The sequence below is a fragment of the Ursus maritimus genome, unplaced genomic scaffold (genome assembly GCF_017311325.1).
Source record: "Ursus maritimus isolate PB19 unplaced genomic scaffold, ASM1731132v1 scaffold_1, whole genome shotgun sequence".
Lineage (NCBI taxonomy): Eukaryota > Metazoa > Chordata > Mammalia > Carnivora > Ursidae > Ursus > Ursus maritimus.
In genome coordinates, this window is record NW_024423343.1 from 22,238,659 (window position 1) to 22,262,804 (window position 24,146).

Sequence of the window (24,146 nt, forward strand, 5' to 3'; positions counted from 1 at the left end):
AGCAGTGACATCATATTAATGATGTATTTTTTTCTTTAAAAATATTTTCTCCTAGGGGCGCCTGGGTGGCAGTCAGTTAAGCATCCCACTCTTGGTTTCGGCTCAGGTCGTGATCTCAGAGTTGTGAAATTAAGCCCTGTTTAGGGCTCCATGCCCAGCACTGAGTCTGCTTAAGTTTCTCTCGCCTTCTGCCCCTCCCCCTCCTCAAATCAATAAATCTTTAAAAAATATTTTTTCCTAAAAAAAACTACGTAAACATACTTTGGCTTATTTTTTTTTAAGAGCAGTCACCTCTACAATTACATACTGCCAATTCTCATAAACTCATGTTATATAGAACCATTTTTTTCCCTGAATATTTTCAAGGAATTTCATGGCAATAAAATGTAGCTTTTTCTGAAACATGAAGAATAACATACAGAAAAATAAACTATAGATAAAGAGAATGTAAGCAAAAATATCTTTCTTTAGTTGCAGTCACAGACATATTTTTTTAAATAGGCAAAGCATACCTATTAAGGAAATATCAGTATGTATTTAAGAAAAAAAAGAAAAGATGTTTTAGTGGCCTCTACAATTTTCAAAGGAGAACCCAAAGGTACAGATGAAGGCTAGAGGATTCACAATGAAGTAAGGATTTTGATAAAGTGTCACACCTATCCTTGTGTGAATAGCCTAGGAGAGCAGCAGCCTTGAGTTCCTCACTGATAAGCTGGATTGACTTTTGGCTTTGGTACAAGAAAGGCCCTTCAGAGTGAACAGAATACTTTGACTAGAGCCTGTATATCTCCACGCTGAGAATGCTCTACTTATCACCTATTTATGCAATAGGAAAAAAATGAGCAACTGTATAGCTTCAAAACTTTCCTGTCGACACTGAAAAGAACAGATTGTTGATATCAGTTAAAACCCAGTCATTTACAGTAGCATTAAAACAGGGCCATGTGTGCGTGGGGGTGAATACATCATCACCGTTAGAATTCTACAACCTGAAAGAATCAGTCCTACCCTATGAGAAACATTGAAAGGAGGTGCCTTGCAGGGATGTCACTGGACTCAGGGCTCTTCGGGGTGTAGGAGGTGAAAGTTCTAGGCCTGGAACAACCAAATCATTGGTATTGGGAGTGCCAGTCAGATGGTTTGTTCAGAAGTCTCTCTCTGCCACTGTCTCAGAATTTCTCTGGGCAAACATTTACTAAAAGTTGAAATCTTTTCTTCCTTTTCCATTTGTGGACAACATTGTACTTTTACATGTTATGAAGAGGCAGTAATTAAAAATTAATATAGTGAAGTGCTTTATAAGTAATAATATTAAAATATATTAATTTCCAATTTTAAGGTCAAACAGCAATTTCCTCCTGAATTTTATACTTCATTATTTGATGCTTAATTCATGGCTTACCTCATTCCACAAAAATATGTTGAGATGGCTTCTGGGCAATAAAATGAAGGTATATTTTAATTTGAAAAATCTTGACTAAGTAATGTCTTGATAAGCCTTTTGACTTTGGTATATATTGTTTTTAATTCATAGCTTACCTCATTCCACAAAAATATGTTGATTGAGATGGCTTCTGGGCAATAAAATGAAGGTATATTTTAATTTGAAAAATCTTGACTAAGTAATGTCTTGATAAGCCTTTTGACTTTGGTATATATTGTTTTGGTGCAAGGCACAGCAGAAGCAGTCACAGTTTTGAAACTGTATAAGAATGACTAGTGCTGGGGCACCTGGGTAGCTCAGTCAGTGAAGTGTCTATTGATTTCGGCTTAGGTCATGATCTCAGGGTGGTGGGATCATGCCCTGAGTCAGACTCTATGCCTTGATTCTTTCTCTTTCTCTGCCCCTCCCCTGCTCACTCTTTCTCTCTCAAAAATAAATGGCTAGTGCTATCGCCCAGTGCGATTCGGCAGTATGACAATGTAGAATGAGCACATTTGGAGCTCAAATCCTGCCATCAAAGACTGTTGTTTTATCTTAAACCACTTGAACCTGGGTTTTCTCATTTGTAAGGTGGAGGTAATAACATAATATTAATAGGGCTCTAATTTTGCCACTGGATTCTTAGGAAACTGAAAGGAAATTGTGTAATATATAAATTATGTAGTATTGGTTTAGACCCTCATTGTCATCCTAGCTTTGAACTTGACCAGTGTTTGTTTGTTTGTTTATTTATTTCTCTTCTTCCATTTTCAATGGCCGTGTATTTCTCAAGGGTATATATTGATTATAAATTATTTTTATTAAATTATTTCATGATTGTTTCCATTATGAATTATTTGAATCTTGATTTGTAAAGAATATATGTTTTAGAGTTTTATTTATTTATTTATTTTTTAAAGATTTTATTTATTTATTTGACAGAGATACAGCCAGCGAGAGAGGGAACACAAGCAGGAGGAGTGGGAGAGGAAGAAGCAGGCTCCCAGCAGAGGAGCCCGATGTGGGGCTCGATCCCATAACGCCGGGATCACGCCCTGAGCCGAAGGCAGACGCTTAACCGCTGCGCCACCCAGGAGCCCCTGTTTTAGAGTTTTAAAAGCAATTTGGGTTGCATCTCTAAAATGTAGCAATGTATGCACTCATATTATGGTTAGATGAGGATGACATTGGGCAACATTTTTAGATATTTAATTAGATTCTTATTTACAGAGATGAAACTTCAGTCTTTAATCAAATTCTTGGCCCAAACAGATATTTAACAGGGTAACTTCAGCTCACTTTTTAATTTTTTTTTTTGAATCTTGATTTAGGTATGTTCTAGCTTCAATATGAATGTCCTAGAGTCTCATTAACAAAAGGAAGATTCTCTGTGATTGTCCTTTTTCTCCCTAATGAAGCTTTCTAAATCTCAGCAAAGGTTCGCTATTTTAGTAGACTTTATTTTTAATGTTTGGGGAAAATTAAAGTTAGGCTGAATACTTTTAATTTTTTCCCCCTGTCTTATTTAGGAAGGGGAAATAAAACTAATATGTAGTGAAAATAAATGGAGTTTCAGAGAGCTGTGGCTCTTCTCTCACTATAAAGAAAAATGATTTAATTTGGTAACCACTAGAAGTTTTTGTGATGACTATGGTATTTCTAAGGCTGCAAAAATCATTATCAAAATCCATGGGTTGTTGTTTTTAAATTTGTATATCACTGATGTATAGATTTACAAAAACCCTCTAACTTTGCAAAAATATTCCTGGGCAGTTCTCACTGCATTCAGAATACAGCTGTTATTAATTTTTAATGGATAGGACTGTGCCTTAGATTCATACTTCTTCAGAGAAATGGGAGTTTTTAAAATGAAAGAAATCGAGCCCTGTAAAACATGAGACAGAGAAAGAATTTTCCTCATCTTAGCATGTATGCATTTCCACCAGAAAGATACAGGACTTAATATGAGATATTTCAGATTCATAATTGAACACCCATAGAAGAATATAGAGCATGGAGACACATGAAAACAAAGCCATCTCAACCATGTCTTGCATAATGTCCTTAGTGAACTTGTGCAAGGTGGTCAGGTATAATGAGAGGAGCACTACAGTTAGAAGCCCTTCCTTCTCATTTATAAAATGAGAATAAAAATATCTTAGAACTAAATGATTCTTGAGGGAACACAGGTGCAAAATATTTTATAAAATTGTCAGCTATTATTTGGTGTTTGCCTCAGGCACAGATCTGGTTGTGTCACCTCCTGATCTGAGCCCCTTAGAGGCTTCCCACTCAGCCCAGGCTTTGGCCAAAGCTCCTCCGCCTGGCATGGCATTCACTTTGTGAGCTGGACCCGTGTCCCCTTCTCACTCTGATCTCTCATGTTTTGTTTCCTCTTTACCTTATGCTCTGGCTTAACTCATTGGGTTAACTCATTTTTCTCTGCATGTGCTTTGTACTTACTTTTGCCAATGTTCCAATTTTGTCTGAAATACTTTCAGTGTGCTGAAATCCCCACTCTTAAGATATCTTAAGTCCTCCAGACTGAAATTCCCCCTTTCTTCATATAAGTTCCTAGTACAGTCATCACAGGCCACCTGCTATTGGTGATAACTGTATTATTCCTTTTGATAGACTAGGAGAATTTTGAGGGTCAGATTTATGTCTGATATATTTTGGTACAACCCCACAAAACCTACCACTTCTCTGCATGTCAGTGATATTTAGAATATTTAATGAATTCAAACTATGGATTGTGTGAGTTGACTTGGAAAGTTATAATAATGAACTGAATACCTAAGCAACAGTATGCATATTTTCATTTATTATTACAACATGAAATATATTTATTACATCAAATTAAAAATACCTATTTGACTTGTCACACTACCAAAGGAGAGCACAAGGTAGAGCAAAATAATGGAAGTTTTTATCATCTTTGCTTTTCTGTCTCATCTGAGAATTCTCATTGGGAAGTTATTAAATTATTATTCATCAATGCAAAGAACAAAGATGTACTACCTGAAGGAAAGTGTGCAAAGAGATATATGGCTTATTATTGTTGTCAAGTATGTGTAACAACAATTAAAATAGGTGAGTCTAGTGCTTTTTTAAAGTTACGTGTGTGAAAAGAGATGCCTGAGACCACCTTCAAGTGAAGTTGTACCTTTATCTATCAGTATACAAAGAAGGTTTAACCTTCAAGAATGCGGATTGGAAAGATATGATGACAACACAGTTTGAGAGAATAATAAAAGAAGAATAATTTTATCATAGATCAGGGGTTGGCAAACTTTTTCTGTAGAAGACTAGATAGTAAATATTTTTGACCCATATGAGTCCTATGGTCTCTGGGGCAACTACTCAGCTCTTCACTGCAGGCGAAAAGCCACCATAGACAGTACAGGAATGAATAAGCATAGCTGTTTTTCAATAAGACTCTACTTACAAAAGCAGATGGTGAGCTGGACTTGGCTCATGGATGATAGTTTGTCAGTCTCTTAGATTTTTGGTTATATGTAACTGGCATGATGATGAAGAAGAACTAATTTTTTGATTAAATTGTTTTACGAAACACAAATTATCTACCGTAAAAGGCCATATTAATTTAAATGTTAGGAACTTTAAAAAGAACCAGAAGATAAAAAGATTAGCTGAGACATATAGATTTTTATCATTAGCTGCCCGTAAGAATCAAATAAAGAAATTAGAATATCTTGAATCATCAGTAAAGTATTTCTTAAACTGTATTTCATTGAACTCTTGTGAACCTTAAGATGTTAATAGATGTTCTGAGAAAAAAAGTGTTCCTCTGTCATATAAATTTGTGAAATCCTATATTAAATACAGCTTAGTGGTAATAGTTGTAAAAATGTCAGGTAGCTTTTATGAATCCCTTAGTGGATGCCAAGTAGCTTCTATTCTCTCTCCTTGAGGGGTGTGTACACTAAAACCTACAGAGGTAAAGTAATGCATAGAAGGTCACTTGGCTGGAAAGTGGTAGAGCCTACTCTAAAATCCAGTTTTCACCTCCCTGTCAAACTCAGAGCTGTTGAATAATACATACTGACTCTCAAACAAACCTTTTAAAAATGCTCAAGCAGTGTCAATATACTAATGTGCACTTCACATTTCTAAGAGCCATTAAAGGATACATCATTTCTCAGATTTACCTGACCATGAAAAGAAATCAGAAATCCTTACTATGAATATCACAGAGTGCTGGTGTTCCCGAGAAAAGAGTCTGAAAAAGGCTACATTCATCCTGACAGTGATTCCCAAATCCAGCTGATCATTAAAATAATCTGGGAAACTTTAGAAACACATACATTTAAATAATTTCAATCAGAATTAGGGAGAGGTCAAGGAATCTGAATTTCTGAAACATTCCTTCCTGAGATGATACTGATCATATGCCAGTTTAGGGATAGTCCTTTGTTCTAATGGCATGGAACTAGAGAGTTTTGCATACCTCATCCATTTTTCACAATCCATTTCTGCCCTATCATGAGAGTGACATCAAGTGCTTGCAGAGTGACATCAAGAACATGAATCCTCAGTTCCTAAAATCACCAAATATATGGCAAGAACAGCTAATTTAGTTGCTTTGTTATTTCCTACTATATAAAGTAGTATCCATTAAAATAAACAGGTATTGTTAATTTAATGGGATTTTATTTTATTTTTGCCTATATTACTTGGTTTAATTATAGAATTTTTAATTTTTAGACAAAGGATCCCTTTTTTAACAGAGCCTTTAAAAACTTAGATTCTTTTTTTGCAAATTGTACTCTTTCTATGTCAGAGACTGATTTTAGATATGCCAATATTTTATTGTTCTTGTCTGCTTGTAACTCTGGGTTGTCATGGTGATAGGTCCTGATATCACATTTCTATAGACAATTAGCTGAAATAAATCTTTGCATCCAACACATTTATTGGAAAGGAAGATGCAAATGAGTGACATTTTCTTGTTAAACCTGAAGATAGTAAAATGTAGAAAAAAAGACCACAGTGTATTAATACTGCTTTTGCAAATAATGAGCTATATCATTATGGTCTTTTCAGTAAGTTTCAGCTGGCCTTTGTTTTATCATCTGTAAAATAAGGATGTTAGACAAAATTTCAAAGTTTTTTTTTCAGATCTAAAATTCTATGGTCAACTCTTAAAAGTAGGAAGGATCTGAATTACAAAAAAGAAACCATAATGATTGCCTTTATAAATAGAAGAATACATGCAAACTCATACTAGAAATCCAGCCTCATGCCAAGAAGTAACAATGATAGTCACAGGTCAGTAGTAAAACAAATGGATTGAAAAATCCCAAACAGCTAATTAAAAAACAACAACAATAAAACTTTGAGCAGGTAGAATTGTTAAGTTACAAATTGATATGTAATATTATAATTTTCAAGTTCTCAGAGCTATTAATTTTTTGTAAGACATATATGATGACATTGTTGTATCTATCCTATAGTTAGAACAATTAAAAATATGCTTATGGTCATATGACATTATGGGGGGAAATTAAGAGTTGTGTTCAGAGGACTTTTTTCCACTTTAGATAGCTTTCTACGGGCATAAAATATTATCATCTGAAAACTTTTTTGGGGATGAATGATTTTTCTTGTTACTTTAGTACTTTATTCACTCTTTTCATGGTGTCATTAAATCCTTGCAAAGAAGGCCTTATTGTGATATGCAACACAGCAGGCTGGAGGCAAGGGGGTCCACAAAGGGTGGTGTGTTGGAATGAAATTACTGATGCTAATCAGCAGTGATGATAAAAGTCCAAAGTACAGACTCTAAAATAAGCCTGTCTCCAATTAATAATGGCTATTTTTGAGAAAGACGCCGCGGATAAGCCAACCTACTGATAGCTTCAAACCGTCTCTTAGTTATTTGTTTCAAGCTCTTCCTGGAAAGCTTGGCAAAGCACAACTAAAAAAATAAACCAATAAGTTTTTCTTGTGCTGCCCTTCATAAAACATACTGCCTGATGTATAAATCAAGTTGTAGGAAAAGAAAACTAAGCAAAAATATGGTCAGGGTGAATAAGGAGGAGTAGAAACAAAGGATTTACCTAATCTTACAATAAGATTTTCTTCAACTAAGAACATTCCTGGTTCCTCAGATTTCTTTCTCACACACACACACACACACACACACTCAAATTACTGCATGTATGGAACAGCTTCCATTGAGATGATGTATGTTAGAATAATCTACACAATTAGCATAAAATGTAGACCTGAGTTATGAAATAAGATGTGGAAAATAGAAAAAATTATGCTTGTTAATATCATACCACAGTGATTATGTATTTTGATGAGTAAAGCCACCGTTAAAAACAGGCAAATGTCAAACATATCCAAACTCTTGTACAGTTGGAGTGAAAGTGTGAAAGGGAGACTACCAGGTCTTTCTTTTCAGTTTCATTTTCTTACACTATTGGAGAGGAAGGAGTGGGCAGCAATGTCTATAAACAGCGGATGGCTGACCTCAAGTCTGAGGTAATCACTAACAGTGACAAGCTCCGCAAATCTCAGATGTGGCTGCAAATCAAATACCGATCACCCCCTGTGCATGGGGCACAGAAGCCCAGTCACAAATCTCTGTAGTCATACTTATCACACAGTTATCACCATTAACAGCAGCATCTTGCAATATGAAGGACAGCAATAAATATCAGTGGGTGAGCATAAAAAACTATTCCTACCGGAAAAAAAAAAAAAACACCTATTCCTTCTTATTGAAGGGCTAGCTGACCATTACTTCTCTTAAAATTTAAAGCAAGAGACTTTTTCTGACTGGAAACAGACTATTTTACTCCATTCAGGGGTTTACTTGAAAGCCATTTATTCTTACAATTCTGCTCCCTCATGTTAAAGGTGTTCAAAGAGGACAATTCCCAATTATCCCGAGCTTTTGAAAAAATATTTAAAAAATCTGATCTGCTCCCATTTAGTGCAGTTCTATAGAGTTAAAAAATGCCAAGTGAGCACAATATAAAAATAATGAGAAAGGGTGAGAGGAACTTTATAAATTTAATTTTAACAAAATTGACTTCTAATCTCTGAAATTGGTCAGAGATTATACAAATTAAGTAGAGGTTCCACAGTTGCCTACAAAGATGGGAATTCCCCGTGGGGAATATCCACTTTGTTCTTCATGCTGGGGCTGACCCTCAGAGAAGCAACAAGCATTACTGATTAGCATTACTTAATTTTTGTTATTTTGTAGGAACTTGAAAGGAGAAGCCATTCCTGAATTCACTCAAAGGCAATGTTAACATTAAAAACCACAAGATACTCTGTAAAACAAACTGTATTTTACAAAGTCAACACTTACGGAATTAGTCTTCTCAACTTCTCAACAATGATCCTCACTTATCTTTGTTGTATGGAATTATGATGTTTTCTAGGACTTTCTTTGGATGGAATTGTACAAATGCCTCTGGTGACCCCTTTAACCATTTGTAGAGAATTTGTCAACCCTCTCTTGGAAGACATCTTTAAAAATCCCACTCATATTCTCAAAACCTACCTATTTCTCTGTTATTACAATAAATAAAACCTTCACACCTCTGGAAAGATGCATTCTGTACCCCTTTGCTTAGTACAGAAATCTTAGTTTCTGTGCCTTTCATAGAAACTGATCCAGTGGCAGAGGGTAGGTGGGACGCAGTGAATTGTGTTTCTGTAAAGTGTTAACTCAGTCCCTCAAGTGAGATTTCTTCAAGCTTCCATTTTTTTCCTATTCTTTCAGATATTTGATCATTAGCTCCTGGTACATGTTGCCTTTCATTCTTTCTGCATTTAAAAACAAACCAACATCAAACAAATCACACAGACCTAAGTTCAATAATCCTTTCTATCCAAACATTTTCACAGATTTAATATTACCATATTCGGCATTCCTGATGGGGGCACAGGTTAGTGAGAAAGCTGGAAATCCTGTCTTTCTGCAAATATACCCATTGAAGGCAAGTCAATCCTAAACCTTAACTGGCATTGACATTTGTTATGGGGTGTGATGATTTGTCAAAATACTCCAAGTGATTACTTTTCTGTCCACTTTGCTGCTTTCTTCAAGATTTAAATATTAAATATAAATTCTAGGGCAAACACTAGGCAGCTTACCCCAGCATGAAAACATATTTTCTTAAAATGACCACATATGTAGAAAATATGCAGCATGAGAACATGATTCAGAACACTGAATCTTTTAAAAATAAAAATCAGCCACCTGGTCAACTATCTTCCGCTTAGAGTGGGAAAAGCACAAAGGCCAGTGCCCACTGAGAAAGGCAGGCCATGGGCAAATCCAAATCCTGACTTAGGGACACTGGGTGTTGCCTTCAGAAAATCACTTTAAAATGTGAAAGGCTAATGCAAAGGCTCTTTCAGCTGCATGTAGTATAACCTTCAGTGTCTGACCTAAACTAAATCAGTGTAAGTTTCAAAGTATTAAAAAAATCCAAAAAGGCTAATTCTTTTTGAATGAGAGTTATAAAACTACTGAGCAAAATAAATTATTTCTCCCTTTGGGAAACTCAGCATGAGACAGTTAACCACCAAGCCAAAGCTTATAGAGTCTATGTTTCCAATCAACTTTCCTCTTGTAGGAAATGCTATTGTAATTTATTATTTATGCTCCTTATGTCTTAAAAAGTAGGTTCCAGTGTCATTTTGCCTGGCTATACATAAAAGAAAGGTGAGAGAACCTACTATGCAGTGACCTTTATCTTAATACAATATTACCAGAACACTGAAAAATTTAGAGTTTTCAAAAAGAGTAGAGAGAAATCCGGTTTCAAAGCTTAAATCCATAAATGTTAAAAAAAAAATCTTTACAAATAACATTATTCTTCCCATCCGGTGATACATGTGGATCAATTTACATTTAAATATAGTGATCAGAAAAGATTAAGAAGGGACATATGTTTTGCAACTCTATAGAGTGAGACAGAACAACTGTTTTAACCCACAGTGTGATCACTGTAACACTGGTGTAGAGATGGAATCCAAGATGAGCCTTGGTTAGGAAGGGGTAATGAGGAGGAGGAGAAAGCAAGATGGAAATGAGCAACGTGTGTCATCTTTAAGGATCCAAAGAGTACTCCTTACCTGAACTTTGAGTGCTTCTTTAATTAAAAGGAAGAGATCAACACATAAACAAGAAGAAACCAAGGCATTTTAAAGGAACTCTAACTTTTTTATTCTGTGGGTTTAATTAAGATCTGACGTGTTATGTCACTCATCAAAAATGTATTGAATGCCTGTTATGTGGTTTGCATGGTGCTGGGGTTGGTAACAGCAGAAAACACTGTCCCTAGCCTCAAAGAGTCCACTGTCCAGTGGGAGAGACAGGTAGTTTCACATTCTGTTATTGCAGTGTGATCAAGGCAGCAGAGGTGGTGAAGAGCTTAGATTCTGTAGCCAAGCTGCCTGGATATGAATCCTAGTTCTACTTCAGAGCTGTGTAATATTGGACAAGCTACCTTACACTTGGGTGCTTCAGTTTTCTTATCTTTAAAACAGTGCTAATTAAAGTATCATCATCACAGTGTTATTATGAAATGAAATAAGTTGTAATACACATGAAGGCCTTGATAGTATCTGGTTATGATTTCTGTTCCTGTTTACAATGGCGTGTATAGAATGCTGTGGGAACATAGAGGAAAGGTGTGAGACCCAGCCCAGGATGCAGCATAGAATAGGGCTGTCCAGTTGAGATGAGATTTAAGTGGGGTTTTGAAATAGTCTGGTAGGACTTACACCAGGTATGCAATGGTGAAAAAGTGGAAGACAGCATTGCAAATGCGCAGGGAAGAGAAATCACTTAAAGTTTGGATACTTGGAGAAGTCAATGAGTAGAATTAAGACTACAGTAGGGAATTTAGATCTTTATCTTGAAGACTCTCCTGTTTTTATCCTCATGCGTGCTGGTCATCTCATTCTCTGTTTTCTGCAATAGCCCTACCTCCTCAGCCATTAATTTCTTCACCTCTATTCAATCCTATACTTGGATACAAGAATATCTTGTTCAAAAACCACATTTAACTAGGTCATCTCTATGTACAACCTGCGTTTTATCCCTTGTTATTGTTTAGACTGAATTTAAACATTTTGGCCTGGTATTCAAGTTCTTCTCTCTACTGTCCAAAACACATGTACAAATTTACCTCTTATTATACTAGCATCCTACTAACATCCACCTTCCTGTTATCCCATCTCCCTCCTCTCTTTGCAGATTTCATAGTAATCTCTCATCTTGTTCAAGAAGTTTCCTCTTTTGAATTTTAATCTGTCCAGATCAATTTGAATTACTTCCTTAAGAACAGCCTCAACTCTGACCATGATGAAGAAAAAGAAAGTTTGTTTAACCACACCTCACACCATGTTGATATGCTTCTGACACCACAATGACTTAGTGTTGAGGTTCACAATCACATACTTTACTTTAAACTGCTTTTCCCCTCCATTCTCTTTCCATATTGTTCATGCCTTCCTTGTGAGTGGAGATTTTGCCTTCTAGGTATCTTACTTTCCAGTGTATGTACATCTACAGTATCTTGTACACCAAATAGCCCCCAAATGTTTGTTGGAAGAATATGTTATAAGTAAAAATATATAAAACCTTCTTAATAACATGCTAAGATAATTATGTGAAAGTTCCATATGTCTTTTGAAATTAGTTACTTGTCTCTTGCAAGCTAAATTTGAAGAGAATCAAGATGATATTATGGCTGATATTTACTTAGGTATATATAGTTCATATAGATAAGTAGAACATTTATAAAAAGGAATTCTTTCAACTGAGTGACTTTAAAAGATGAGCTTCCATTATAAAATGTAGGTGAAGACATAGAGGAATTATGAACTTAGAGTAAATCCCTGGACATTAGAGTTTAGGAGGAAGGGAATGACCATTTAGACAATATCTGTGGTGTACCAATTATCACAAGGCTGCTATTTTTTTTTTCATAAATTATCTCATTAACTCTTTCTAGTATCTCCTCCCAAGAAACGTGATGGTTATTATGGCCATTGTATAGCCAATGCCACCATGGCTCAAAAACTTGAGGAGTCCTTTCAAAATCTTACATATATGTGATAAATTTGGGATTTGAATCCATATCTATCTGACTCCTGAGCCCAGGTTCTCTGAGGGGTTATTAGAATGGCACTATTTAGAGGTAGTTTAAATAACTTGACAATTTTGGACAAGTAACAAACTTTCTTGGATCTGGTTCTTCATTGTTATGAGCTTGCCCTAGATAATCTCTGTAGCTTTTATAATTCTAAATCCTTGTGAAAAAATGATAACTGTTTTCTTTCATTCTGTTTTTTGAAAATTACATTTAAAACTTTCATGGCATAGAGAGGTAGAAAAGTTATGCACATCAATAGGTTGTATATTGACTATAACAGGGACATATAATTAGAGTGAAGTACTTCTTTTTCTTTATATATCTCTTATTGTTTAACATGGTGAAATAGATATTACCTTTGTAATAAAATAAAAATCCAATAAATAGAGGAAAAACTGTAGCATTTTTAGTAGTGAGCTGATTAAATTCAAATAATCAGTCTCTTATTTATTAAATATTGATGACCAAATTATATAAATCTCAGAAATTTTATTCAGTATACTTTTTTGCTTGGTTAAGGCTATTCTACAGTGTCTTTGCACTTTACTCTCAATAAGTATATATGTTAGAGAAGAGTGACATGATTCTAGCACCATGTCTAGAATCAAATTGTGTTGAGTACTTGCATTTACTTTCATTACTCTAAAAGTGAAAACAGATAATGTCAAAATATATCCAATATTTTAGAGACCATAAAGCTGTTAATAAATGTACTATACGGTTAACTATTATTTGATATAAATAATCATAATCTTACTAGACTTTCAAACTTTTACTTCTCAAAATTGTGCAACAAACGTACGATACATGAAAGAGAAAAGTCTAGAATAACATTTATGCATAAGAAAGTTGAGTACGATAGTTATTAAAATTCCCTTCATGTCCTTAGGAATCTAGTTAAAGTGCTTTGGTATTCTAGGGTAAATTACAACTGGTTTGAACCCATAACCTGGAATGGACCAAATACGATGAAATGCCAATACATAGAATATTCTGATCGTGATCTGTTTAGACCTTTTTCCACATATTGATTTCTTCCAGCATTTGACTGTTGTAGAGAAGGAAGTTGGGTTAGTGCTAATAACTGAACATTCTTCTCTTAGTCACACTGAAAACTAGCTGTATCTTCTTTTGCTTATAAGGTTCTAAGCACCTTTCATGAGAACTTGATTAGATGAAATGAAAATCTTTCATATCAAGCCATCAGTGTGATAGACACTCCAAGGCACAAACTGCCATTATATTTAAGGAGAACATTTTGATATAATAATTTATACCCTCAGGGTTCAGATCTGGCTTGTAGGACATCATAATTAAAACTAACCATTTGAGAAAAGAGACTCAAAGCAGAGATAAAAATGAACTCCAAATTACTTAAAAATACGACACAAGCATAAAAGAAAGACTATGAAATACTATGGACGCTGGAAAAATAGTCTTTTTTTTTTTTTAACTACCTTTGACAATGGGACTATGACAAAAATTTCGTTCTCTTTGGGGTCCTGCAAGCAGAAAAATCTAATGAGCAGAGAACAGAATGGGGACGGTGCTCTACAATAGGTAGGCCCAGTGCATATTCTTAATATATAGACCACAGCTCAGAGGTGTGTCCCAGTGGTACTTGCATTTCCACACACTAAATATAATTCTAGACTGTAGTTAAATGACTCCAAATACAGGCTAATAAGCCACACACACACACACACACACACACACACATAATAAAAAAAAAAACCCTCACAATATTTAAACATTAACTTTAAATAAACACATAGCCTACAAAAAATTATTTCCCTCAGAAAACATGTTTTGTAATAATACAGAAGAAATGATTAAGGTCAAAAAAAGGTGTTAAGCATGCCCAAAATAATTCTGAAGGAAGAGATTATTGTGAAACCTTAAAGATATTGATCAATAAGCCAATTGGTTATTTATTGACCACGGTGGTACTTAGGCTAACTGGAATCATAATGTAAATTAAAGTGAAATTAAAAATAAGTTTTTCCAACTTTAATTTTAATATAGTAATCTACTAAGTATGTGGTGTGAAAAGTTAGTATTCAATAAATATGGAGGGTAACTCATACCTTAAATTCCTCCAAGATTTTGTAATTTTTCCCATGATATTCACAAAAGTTTTTCACTTCTTTGCACTCAGGACAGCATCCATTGTGTTCCACTTTAGTACACTTTGGGTGAATTTTAGGGCATTCTGGCTGATCACAAACAGGTCCATCCAGAGCACAGACACATGGACAGTTGGAATGCCCTGGGAAAAATCGTTCTCCCAACTTGTATACAAAGCCGCTGTCATCCACACACCCTTTCCCTCGATAGTCATCAAAGATCAGATTGTCATTACTGGAGGTCTGGTCACCTTCATCAGCAGGATAGTCTTCATGACTGATGGCAGCAGAGGTGACCAATCCAAGGATGACCAACAGCAGTATGCAAGCTTCATGAATATGAAGAGCCATCCCCCTCCTCAAAGGCTTCTGGATGTGCTCCTAATATTAAATATACTCAGCTCCTTCCATGGGAATACAAGAGGGGTAGGCTGAAAATAAATATTTAAAAAGAACAATTTGACATATATAAAGAGAATATGGATTTATGTAAGCCCATGTTCTTAACCTGTTTATTTGGGATCTATCTGGACAACACTAAGACCTTAAATAGACTAAGTTCATGCAACTATCTACACTTCATTATGAAGTTTGGAGAGTTTATTCTTCAAAATATATGCATTAAAATTTGTCCTTTATTTCACTTGGGAATCTTAAGCTCCAATTTACCTTCTGAATTTCAAAGGTCTGGCTTTGTTTAAATTGTAAGAAGTGGTTTTACTAAGCCTCAAAAGGTGATTACAAGTAGTTACAAATGGCTCAAGAATGTTTGAACTAACATTCTCTGTCTTTCTTTATCATTAAATTAGTCAAGATAGAATGTATATGCTATAATTATCTGTATAAAAACTAAGAGATTAGTGAGAAAACATCTACTTCTAAAAGAAAAGGAAGAGACCAATAGTTGAATATAAATTATAATTGAGTTGAGCTAGTATAAAGGCCTTCCTACTTCTTTGCTCCCATAACTGGAGAACAACAATGATTTCAAATGGGTTACTTGTTTCAGAAAACATAAATCTGGATTTTGAAACATAGATAGGAAGAAAAATAGTGTAATCATTTCACAGTGACTAAGAGAAAAATTTAAATAGTACAAGAGAACTCCATATATTGAAAAGGATTTATTAAAAATAAATTTATTTGTATCATTGTCCACAACTTTATTCTACTCAGGAAGTAAGCTCCTAGTGGGCAGGAACGATGTACCTGTAATTTTTTTTTTTTAAGTGGCAACTTGAATCTAGTATTTATGGAATACTATTTGAATTAATTACTTCAATATAAAATATATACCATTCACATGGTCTTGAGAGCACACCTTTCTTTTGACATCCCAAACATATTTGCGTTTAGTCAATTTGCACAAAAATGCCAATATAAAACTTTATTGAAATTCCTTAAAATACTAATGTGGTGTTGCCATTCACAGAAAATATGCCTGATTAATTTGGTGACATTGACTCTTATAAGCTTTATTTAGTGTTAGTGCTTGGTGTGGAGTATTGGTAGTAGGCTCTTATTTAAATGTTTAGAGTGACTAACTCATCCAAAAGCCCTGTAGAATCTGTGACTTTAGAGAGTAAGAGATAAGAAAAAGTGTTGTCAGATAGTTCATTTATCTATTTAAATGCTATTGGCTTTATGCCAATATTGCTAAGATTGTATATAGAACATTTTCAGATAAATTATAAATGTTATTTGTTGTTATATTTTTAGAATATAATAGTAATGATAAATCATCTCTTTTCAGTATAATATATACAGATGTTAATTCAAAAACAAGATAAAAATGGCATAAGGACACTTCAACTATTACATTTGCATTTTAAGTAAGATATGCAAATTATCTTATGCCAAGTAATAGTAAAATGGAAGGTAGTATATTTATGTCCTCCTTTAAGAGAAAACTGCTCTCTGGTATTAGAATTCCTTTTGGGTAGGTAATGATAAAAGAGAGAGATTTATTTTAAAATATGTCAAAAATAATGAGTCATGACAGAACAAAAAAAAAATGCAAACCTATAATTCTACTTGAGAAGCTGGAAGCTCCCTTTGACAAAGCATTTTTTTCTCTTAAATTACTACAGAGGCCACAAACATAATAGAAGATTCTGAAAAGATCATAAATATATTTTTACTGATTAAGCCATGCATTAATACATCTCTCACATATTTAGAAAGTTTATCTCGGCAGAAAGGAAGCTATTGTGCTTCCTTATAGTATTCCAGTAGTGTCTGCCAATACATGCAAGATAAGCCATATAAAATACACATATCATTCTGCTTCAGAAGGACATAGACAGAAATTGATCTCTTTGCAAGCTACAGGTAGGCATTAATATATCAGGTTGTGGTAAATGTAAACTTAAAGGTAAAAATAGGGGTGTAATGTGTACTTTATATAAACCTTAAATAGGCTTTTATTATATGAAATACAATTTTAAATCTGCTTGGAGAAAAGAAGGTTTTCCTTTTAATATAACAAAGTTCTTAGGTTGTTAAAAAATCCCTTTTCATAATTGAGCTGCTCTAGTGTAGTTAAAAAACACTATTTAAGAGAAGAAATGTTAGAGAAATGAAATAGAATCTTCCTTTATCTGAAGATTTTTAATAAGTAAGCAAACATTGCTAAACTGAGGACCACTTTCCAGCTAAACTTTCCCCCCCTCCCCATATTGCTCCATATGATTTAAAATGACTGCATCTATTTCTTTGAGAAAACAAACATAACTCATGTCATAAGATACACTTACCTAATCACTCTGGAGGTTAATGGTGGTGGTGGGAGTCATAGACCAATATGAACTAAAAGATCAGGTATGTTTTAGGAAAGCAGTTCTTCTTTAATTATCCAAAGAATACATTTTCAGGCGTGAATTAAAGGTAATCCATTCTCTCTACCTCCCATTTCAAAACACAGTCAAGAAGCAGTCTCCCGCCCTTCCAGAGAGAAACACAGCAGACACACATAAGAAATATGCTTTGGACCTGTCTTCAGAATTCAAAGCAAGAAGCAATGCTGGTCCTGTAGAAATCCAGACCCCAGTAGCAGAATCATGTTGAACTTATTTTTAGCATTTTCTCAGATCCTTCTATGAAATTTACCAGCTGATGACGCCTCCTCCACACATGAGTTCACTTACACAGTGTTTGGTACGGCTGTAGAGGTGGCTTGGCTAGGCTCTGAGGATCACAAACAGCAATAGCATGCTGTAGCTTAAAGCCCACTCCGCTGGCGGTACCATCAGCATCATCCAGAATATGTTGCTTGAATCCCCTCTTACACACCAGAAAATACTAACTGTGGACGTGAAGGAAAGGAGCAACTTTAGCTGGGTTTCTGCATCACTGAGAGCAGTTTGCAGACTGCTGATTTGGAGCTCATTCTCCGGCAGCCGGGAATTCCTCAGCACCACGGACAGCGCCAACAACTGGCTTCTGAGCCCAGCTCTGTCGAAATCCGGAGCTGCTTCTTTAGAAGAGGCTAGGAGTGTTCTCTAAAGCAGTCGCACTTTATACAGCCGATGCATGCATTAGGAGTGGGAAAGACATTTTACACACGAGATACTTATTGGCATTGAAATTACAATAAAAAATACAAAACATTGTAATTATAACTAATGCATCCTTAGATGGTCAGCAGAGATGAAAGTTCTGGAAGAGCATTGCATTTAGATTTAAGCCATCTGCAGTCCTGATTATTATTAATAGATAAAGCATAATCACTGTCAAAGAATCTGTGAAAATGTATGATCCCCGATTCTCTTTGACCCTTTGGTTGCAGAAAGACTTTCTCCATGCTACATGATTAAACTTCAGGTCTTCCTGCAGCTTGGATTTGATTTAAAAAAAAAAAAAAAAAGTAGCCCTGTTCTGCAGTTTGTTCCCTAACATTCAAAATCAATCTCCTGTAATTCATCTAGTCTGTCATTAGGCGTCATTGTAAAGCTGTTTCTTTCAAACCCCAAGCAAAGATGCTCTGTCTCTAAATTCTTACCAAAATGAAAAAGAAAAAAAGACCCAGACACAAATAAATGAGCAAAAAGTTATTTTTTTTTATTGGTAACAGTACAAGCACTAAAATACGTGCCCAAAGCATGTTTTAAAGCAAATTGTAAATGTTACCTGCTGGCATATTTAACCAGATATTTCCTGGTTTGGGATTGACTACGTAAGGTATTTTCAAGCCTTAAAGGGAATGCCGTCCGCAGTGGGATATGCTGACCGTCAAGACCACGTTCGAACAGTGCCGTCAGAGCCTCCGGAAAACAAATACTCTCCATCGTGAGAAAACACGACTGTGTGAGCCTCACTCTCATGGCCCATCAGTTTGTGAATCTGCCCAGATTTAAGATCTAGCAAATGGATAACCCCACTGCCACTCGCCTGAGCTAAAACTCGACCTGAGAGAGAGAGAGAGAGAGAGAGAGAGAGAGAATATCAAAGTTTAATTTCAAGCAGTCACAGTTTCTAAGCAATGGATTATACAGTTTTGTTTCAATTTTAATTCAAGAGACTCATATTAGATGCCAGTCATTAAATATAAGCTAATTCTCATTTGTATAGGAAATAATTCCAGTCAAAATTAAGACAGGTCAATGATTATAAAATTTTAAAATAAGGAAGTAAAGCCTAATGCCCTACCTACTTTATCAAATGACCTCCTAGTCTCTTTATATGGGATTAATAAATAATTTTGAGAAGATGAGGGTGAAAGCAACTAAGCAATGCAAGTTTCTTTTTCAAGTGAATTATTTGTGAAAAATGTCCAAAGCATAGGTTTAACATCTATGTCCCTATATAATGGATAATTTACATGTTAAATTTTGCAATATACTTTAACTTGTTATAATTATGCAAAATCTTTAGTTATAATAATATACATTTATGCTTTAAAATTATGACACTTATGAACTTTTTTTGGAGTTGAAGTGAAAATAAATACCTCCAGTTCAAGGATGACTTAGGGTTTTTTTTACTCTAATTTAAAATTCAAAATTCTGTTAAACTAAGTTTATATTACATAAGAGCTAAATATAGCACAGAATATTCTCATAATTTTTATACTGTATAATTTTTAGTGAATAATTTCCTTCAAGTGAAAAATATATCAGCAATCCAATCCTAATGCTTTTATTAAAGAAGTCTGGTAGCATACTATCAGAGAATTGAGGTAAGTAAAAATAATGGAATATGTTTATATAGAGTCAGTATGTAGGGTAAAGAAGTATGATATTAGGACTATCTATGGGATTATCTAATCATACTTAGAAGGTGTATTATCATTCCAGTAATATTTAAAATTGATTATACTGCCAGCATGCTAGATACTAGATTTTGTACCTGATGTGAATAATTTAATATAATCCTTACAAGATCTAATGATAAAATAATATTAACTTCATTATATGGATGAACAAAGAGAGGTTTGGAAAGGTGAAGTAGCTTGCTCAAGGGGAGGTATTTACGGTATGGGGGTATGGAGGGAGGTATCATTAAATCACAATCACTGAATCCAGAGCCTGGGTTTTTAGTCATTGTGTTTTCCACATCCAGCATAGTATTGTTATCAATGATGCCTTCTTGACAGATTTTAAGTAGGTGATCTATTGTGAAAATAAAATTTGTTTCACAGTAAAAATTCTTTAATGATGTCATAAAAGTCACAGTGAAATATTTAATCACAAAATATACCCCAAAATATCATGAATATTTCGAAAACAGAGAAAAGTTATAAAAGTAAAGCTAACCATGATAAATATGGCCTATTTGCAAACCTTTATAACTACTGGGCTTCTTCATCTAGAACAAAACCTGACACAGCAAAGATCCTTAGGATGGATTAGAGTGTCCAAAGAAGCAGATGTGAATATTTATTATAAACCCTCTTCTACTAAGTCTTTGCTGACAGAAGCATTACATATGGATTCCACTTCTAGCCTCATTCTATAGACAATTGCTATTTGTGACTTTCCTAAGAGTCAAACAAATAACTTTCTTCTTGTAGTCTTCATGCAACAGATAGGAAGGGGGTAAATACTATTTTCTATTTTTGAAATGAAACAAAATCAAAGCTCATAAAGAAAAAGGAAAAGATTTAGCTTTAAACCATTATCTTTTGTTGAAGTTAAATCTGTAAAAATCATAATTAGAAACATTTATGAAGGTTCTTGATAATTTCTGAAATTTCAGTAAAATAGAGAATATAATATTAGAACCTAATGATAGGATTATATAATTCAGAACCATGCCTCAGGTGTTTCAAAAATTTGTCTTTGATAGAACAGATTTTAGTAAGTTTATGGTGAGGATTTCGGGTTTACTTGAACTCATTTACAGAAGATTGTGATATTGTGATTATATATATAATAACTTATTCCTAAAATGTGTATAAATGTATAATCATGTTCAACTTTATTTTAAGTATATGGGGTTATACATGGCATACAGTGTCTGACCTAAAATTAGCTTTACTGGGAATTGAGATGCTAAACCCTTTCTAGGCCTGAAGATTTTTCAGAATTACTTACCAGGATGGGTCAATTACTACATTAGTATCTAGTTGGTGTGAGAGAGGTGGCACTTTCAAAAAAAAAATACAGTATGATTATTGGTAGCATCTCTAGAAAGTGGAGTATTTACAGACATGTCTATAGGTATCTCTCTAAATATCCTGGTGATTGGCAATGAAAAATAAATCAGAATATAAATCATTTGTCATCCCAATGCAGAATCTTAATGACAAATTTAGGATGAACATTTATCCACAATTTGGTCAATAGAATAAAAATATGGTAGAGAGAAATTTTTAGCAGTACCATGAAAATTTATAGAAACTGCTAATGTTTTTGTTAAAGTTATGCCTCCTTAAAAATGTGAAATAACAAAAAATAAGTGATATATATTTATACTTTAAATATTCTATTAAAATGTTATAACACAATTTAACAAAAACAATTGTCTTATAACATGTAATTCCTGAATAGATTATTTAAAATGTCATTAAGCATAGTATTCTAACAATAATTATACCAAGTTCTGAATGTACATATTCCATTAATTTCACATAGATTGAAAATATCTGATTAAAAAACAGAGTAATCAACATTGATTTAAAAATAGAAATAGCCAATTTGATTCATAAATATATTTTACAATAAAATATAAATATTTGAATACTATATAAAAAATGACTTGCTTCTCCTTTTGTTAACATTTAAGTTATTAGGATGTCCAAACTTTTCACAGAATGGGAACAAAATAAGCAGCCTGGGGAAAAGATTGACATAATTTTCTGATTGCTATTCTTTCATATAAATAACCATATATATCAACAGCAAGTGCTTATGACTATCTCTTCACACATCTCTGAAAAACTTAATTCTTATTTTTATTAAGATTTCAAAATACTTTCTTATTGATTAAATCAGCATCTTTTTTTGATGACCAATGGGGTTTGAATGAGAATTACATGTGTTGCTCTCCATTTTACTCTATTGGACGAATTTACCAATTTCTTTTGACTTAGAAGACAAGCAGTAAATTTCATCTACACAAAGTATTGCTCTGCTATTAAATGAGAGAGCCAACCTTTGAAAATTAGTAGGTCTCTGAAATTTTGGTCCCAAATAAACTTATAACTTTAAGATGATGTAGCTTCCTTATGCTTTTTTTTAAAAAGCAAATTTTTGAAAAATATGTTTAACAATATCTTAAGCAAAGCTGTCTCAATTGGCTTTGGTATAAAAACTTGAATATTTTAATACACTCATTTAAGCACATAAACAATAGAATCTCTTGAAGAAGTTTGTGGAATGAATTAGCCCATTAAAATCAAGTGGTAAAATATTATCTGGGTATATGTAACCACTTTGGATAAACCAACAAATTGGAAAGTCTCAATCCCATGCTAATAGAATGTGAAAATAAAATATTGGCACTTTTTCAAAGTGAAGAGTTTTTAATTCATTATAGATACACATATGTCTGAAAATTCAATTTGATTTTAAGAATACACACCTAGAGTAGCCAAGAGTTATTTTAAACTTTTCAACGCGTACTCACCTCCTAACCAAGAAAAATTCTTCTTAAGATTACAACATATAGGGGCACCTGGGTGGCTCAGTTGGTTAAGTGTCTGCCTTTGTCTCAGGCTGTGATCTCAGGGTCCTGGAATCGAGCCCTGCATTGGGCTCCCTGCTTAGTGCAGAACCTGCTTCTCCGTCTCCATTGTCCCCTCTCCCCTGCTCATGCTATCTCCCTCTCTCTCAAATAAATCTTTTTGTAAAAAAAGATTATGATATATATATATATTAAAGATTTTAAAGTAATCTCTACACTCAACATGGGACTCAAACTCACAACCCGAGATCAAGAGTTGCATGCTCTACCAACTGAGCCAGCCAGGTGCCTCAAGGTTACAGTATTTTTAAAACCAATCATAAGGAGTTAAGGTGTGGTATAAGTAGGAGTACAAAGACTCTTATGACGTTATCTAAGTAGATGGGATATGAGCACATTTCTTTGTCTTTCAAGTTTATCAGAATGACCTGAAATAGTAGCCATTTATTAGGCATCTAGAGCTCCGTATGTTACTTCATGTGCTCTGTACTTAACCCTCAGAGGTAGAGATTCTCCCTTTCCAGCTAATGGAGAATGGGACTCAGAGTAGGTAAATCTGGGATTTGGGTCAAAATCTTTATTATTCAAAAAGTCTTGCTTCATTCACTCACATGAGTGTGTGTTTCATAAATTAAGATTCAGATAAGTGTGACACTTTGCTGCTTTTGTATGAATGCCACTGAATTTCATAGGTAAATAGGCTCTTAAGCTTAATGCTTGTGTTAATCTCAGAAGTCTTTTCTTTAGTGTTGATTTTACTACTTTGTGGAACTCTGAAACTAAAACATGCATATTCTTGCAGGAGACATATGTATCTCCATTAATTCTTAAATACATAACCTTCTAATGCATATGTTGTACATATTAAAAATCATAGCCAAGTGATAAAGATTCATGTTAAATCCCTTCTCACATTTCTGGCAAAATTATCTCTTTAGTTTTTCCATTTCTATTTTAGATACTATATTATCTCTGTTTTCCAGACTTCAAAGTATAGTAACATTCATTTCTCACTTTTTCTCCTTCTCTATCCTCAGCCCAAGTTCTTTTTTTTTTTTTGAAAGATTTTATTTATTTATTTGACAGAGAGAGACAGCCAGCGAGAGAGGGAACACAAGCAGGGGGAGTGGGAGAGGAAGAAGCAGGCTCATAGCGGAGGAGCCTGACGTGGGGCTCGATCCCAGAACGCCGGGATCACGCCCTGAGCTGAAGGCAGACGCTCAACCGCTGTGCCACCCAGGCGCCCCGTCAGCCCAAGTTCTATCCATTCTTTTTTACTAATTTTCTATAGTTCACTAATTTAAAACTGTTATGTCC

The 24,146-nt window shown here is 34.3% G+C and overlaps 2 protein-coding genes across 2 annotated transcripts in view; both read right to left on the reverse strand.

The window, feature by feature from the left end:
- The window catches only part of VWC2L (von Willebrand factor C domain containing 2 like), a 152,130-nt gene extending 137,074 nt beyond the window's left edge, over positions 1-15,056 (reverse strand). The window contains exon 1 of the mRNA XM_008690502.1: positions 14,667-15,056. Within this exon, the coding sequence (XP_008688724.1) occupies positions 14,667-15,056 (390 nt within the window). The remainder of the gene's footprint in view (positions 1-14,666) is intronic.
- A 3,696-nt stretch (positions 15,057-18,752) lies between these two features.
- Positions 18,753-24,146, reverse strand: part of SPAG16 (sperm associated antigen 16) — a 943,910-nt gene continuing 938,516 nt past the window's right edge. The window contains exon 16 of the mRNA XM_040641105.1: positions 18,753-19,111. Coding sequence (XP_040497039.1) covers positions 18,936-19,111 — 176 coding nt within the window. The 3' untranslated portion in view covers positions 18,753-18,935. The remainder of the gene's footprint in view (positions 19,112-24,146) is intronic.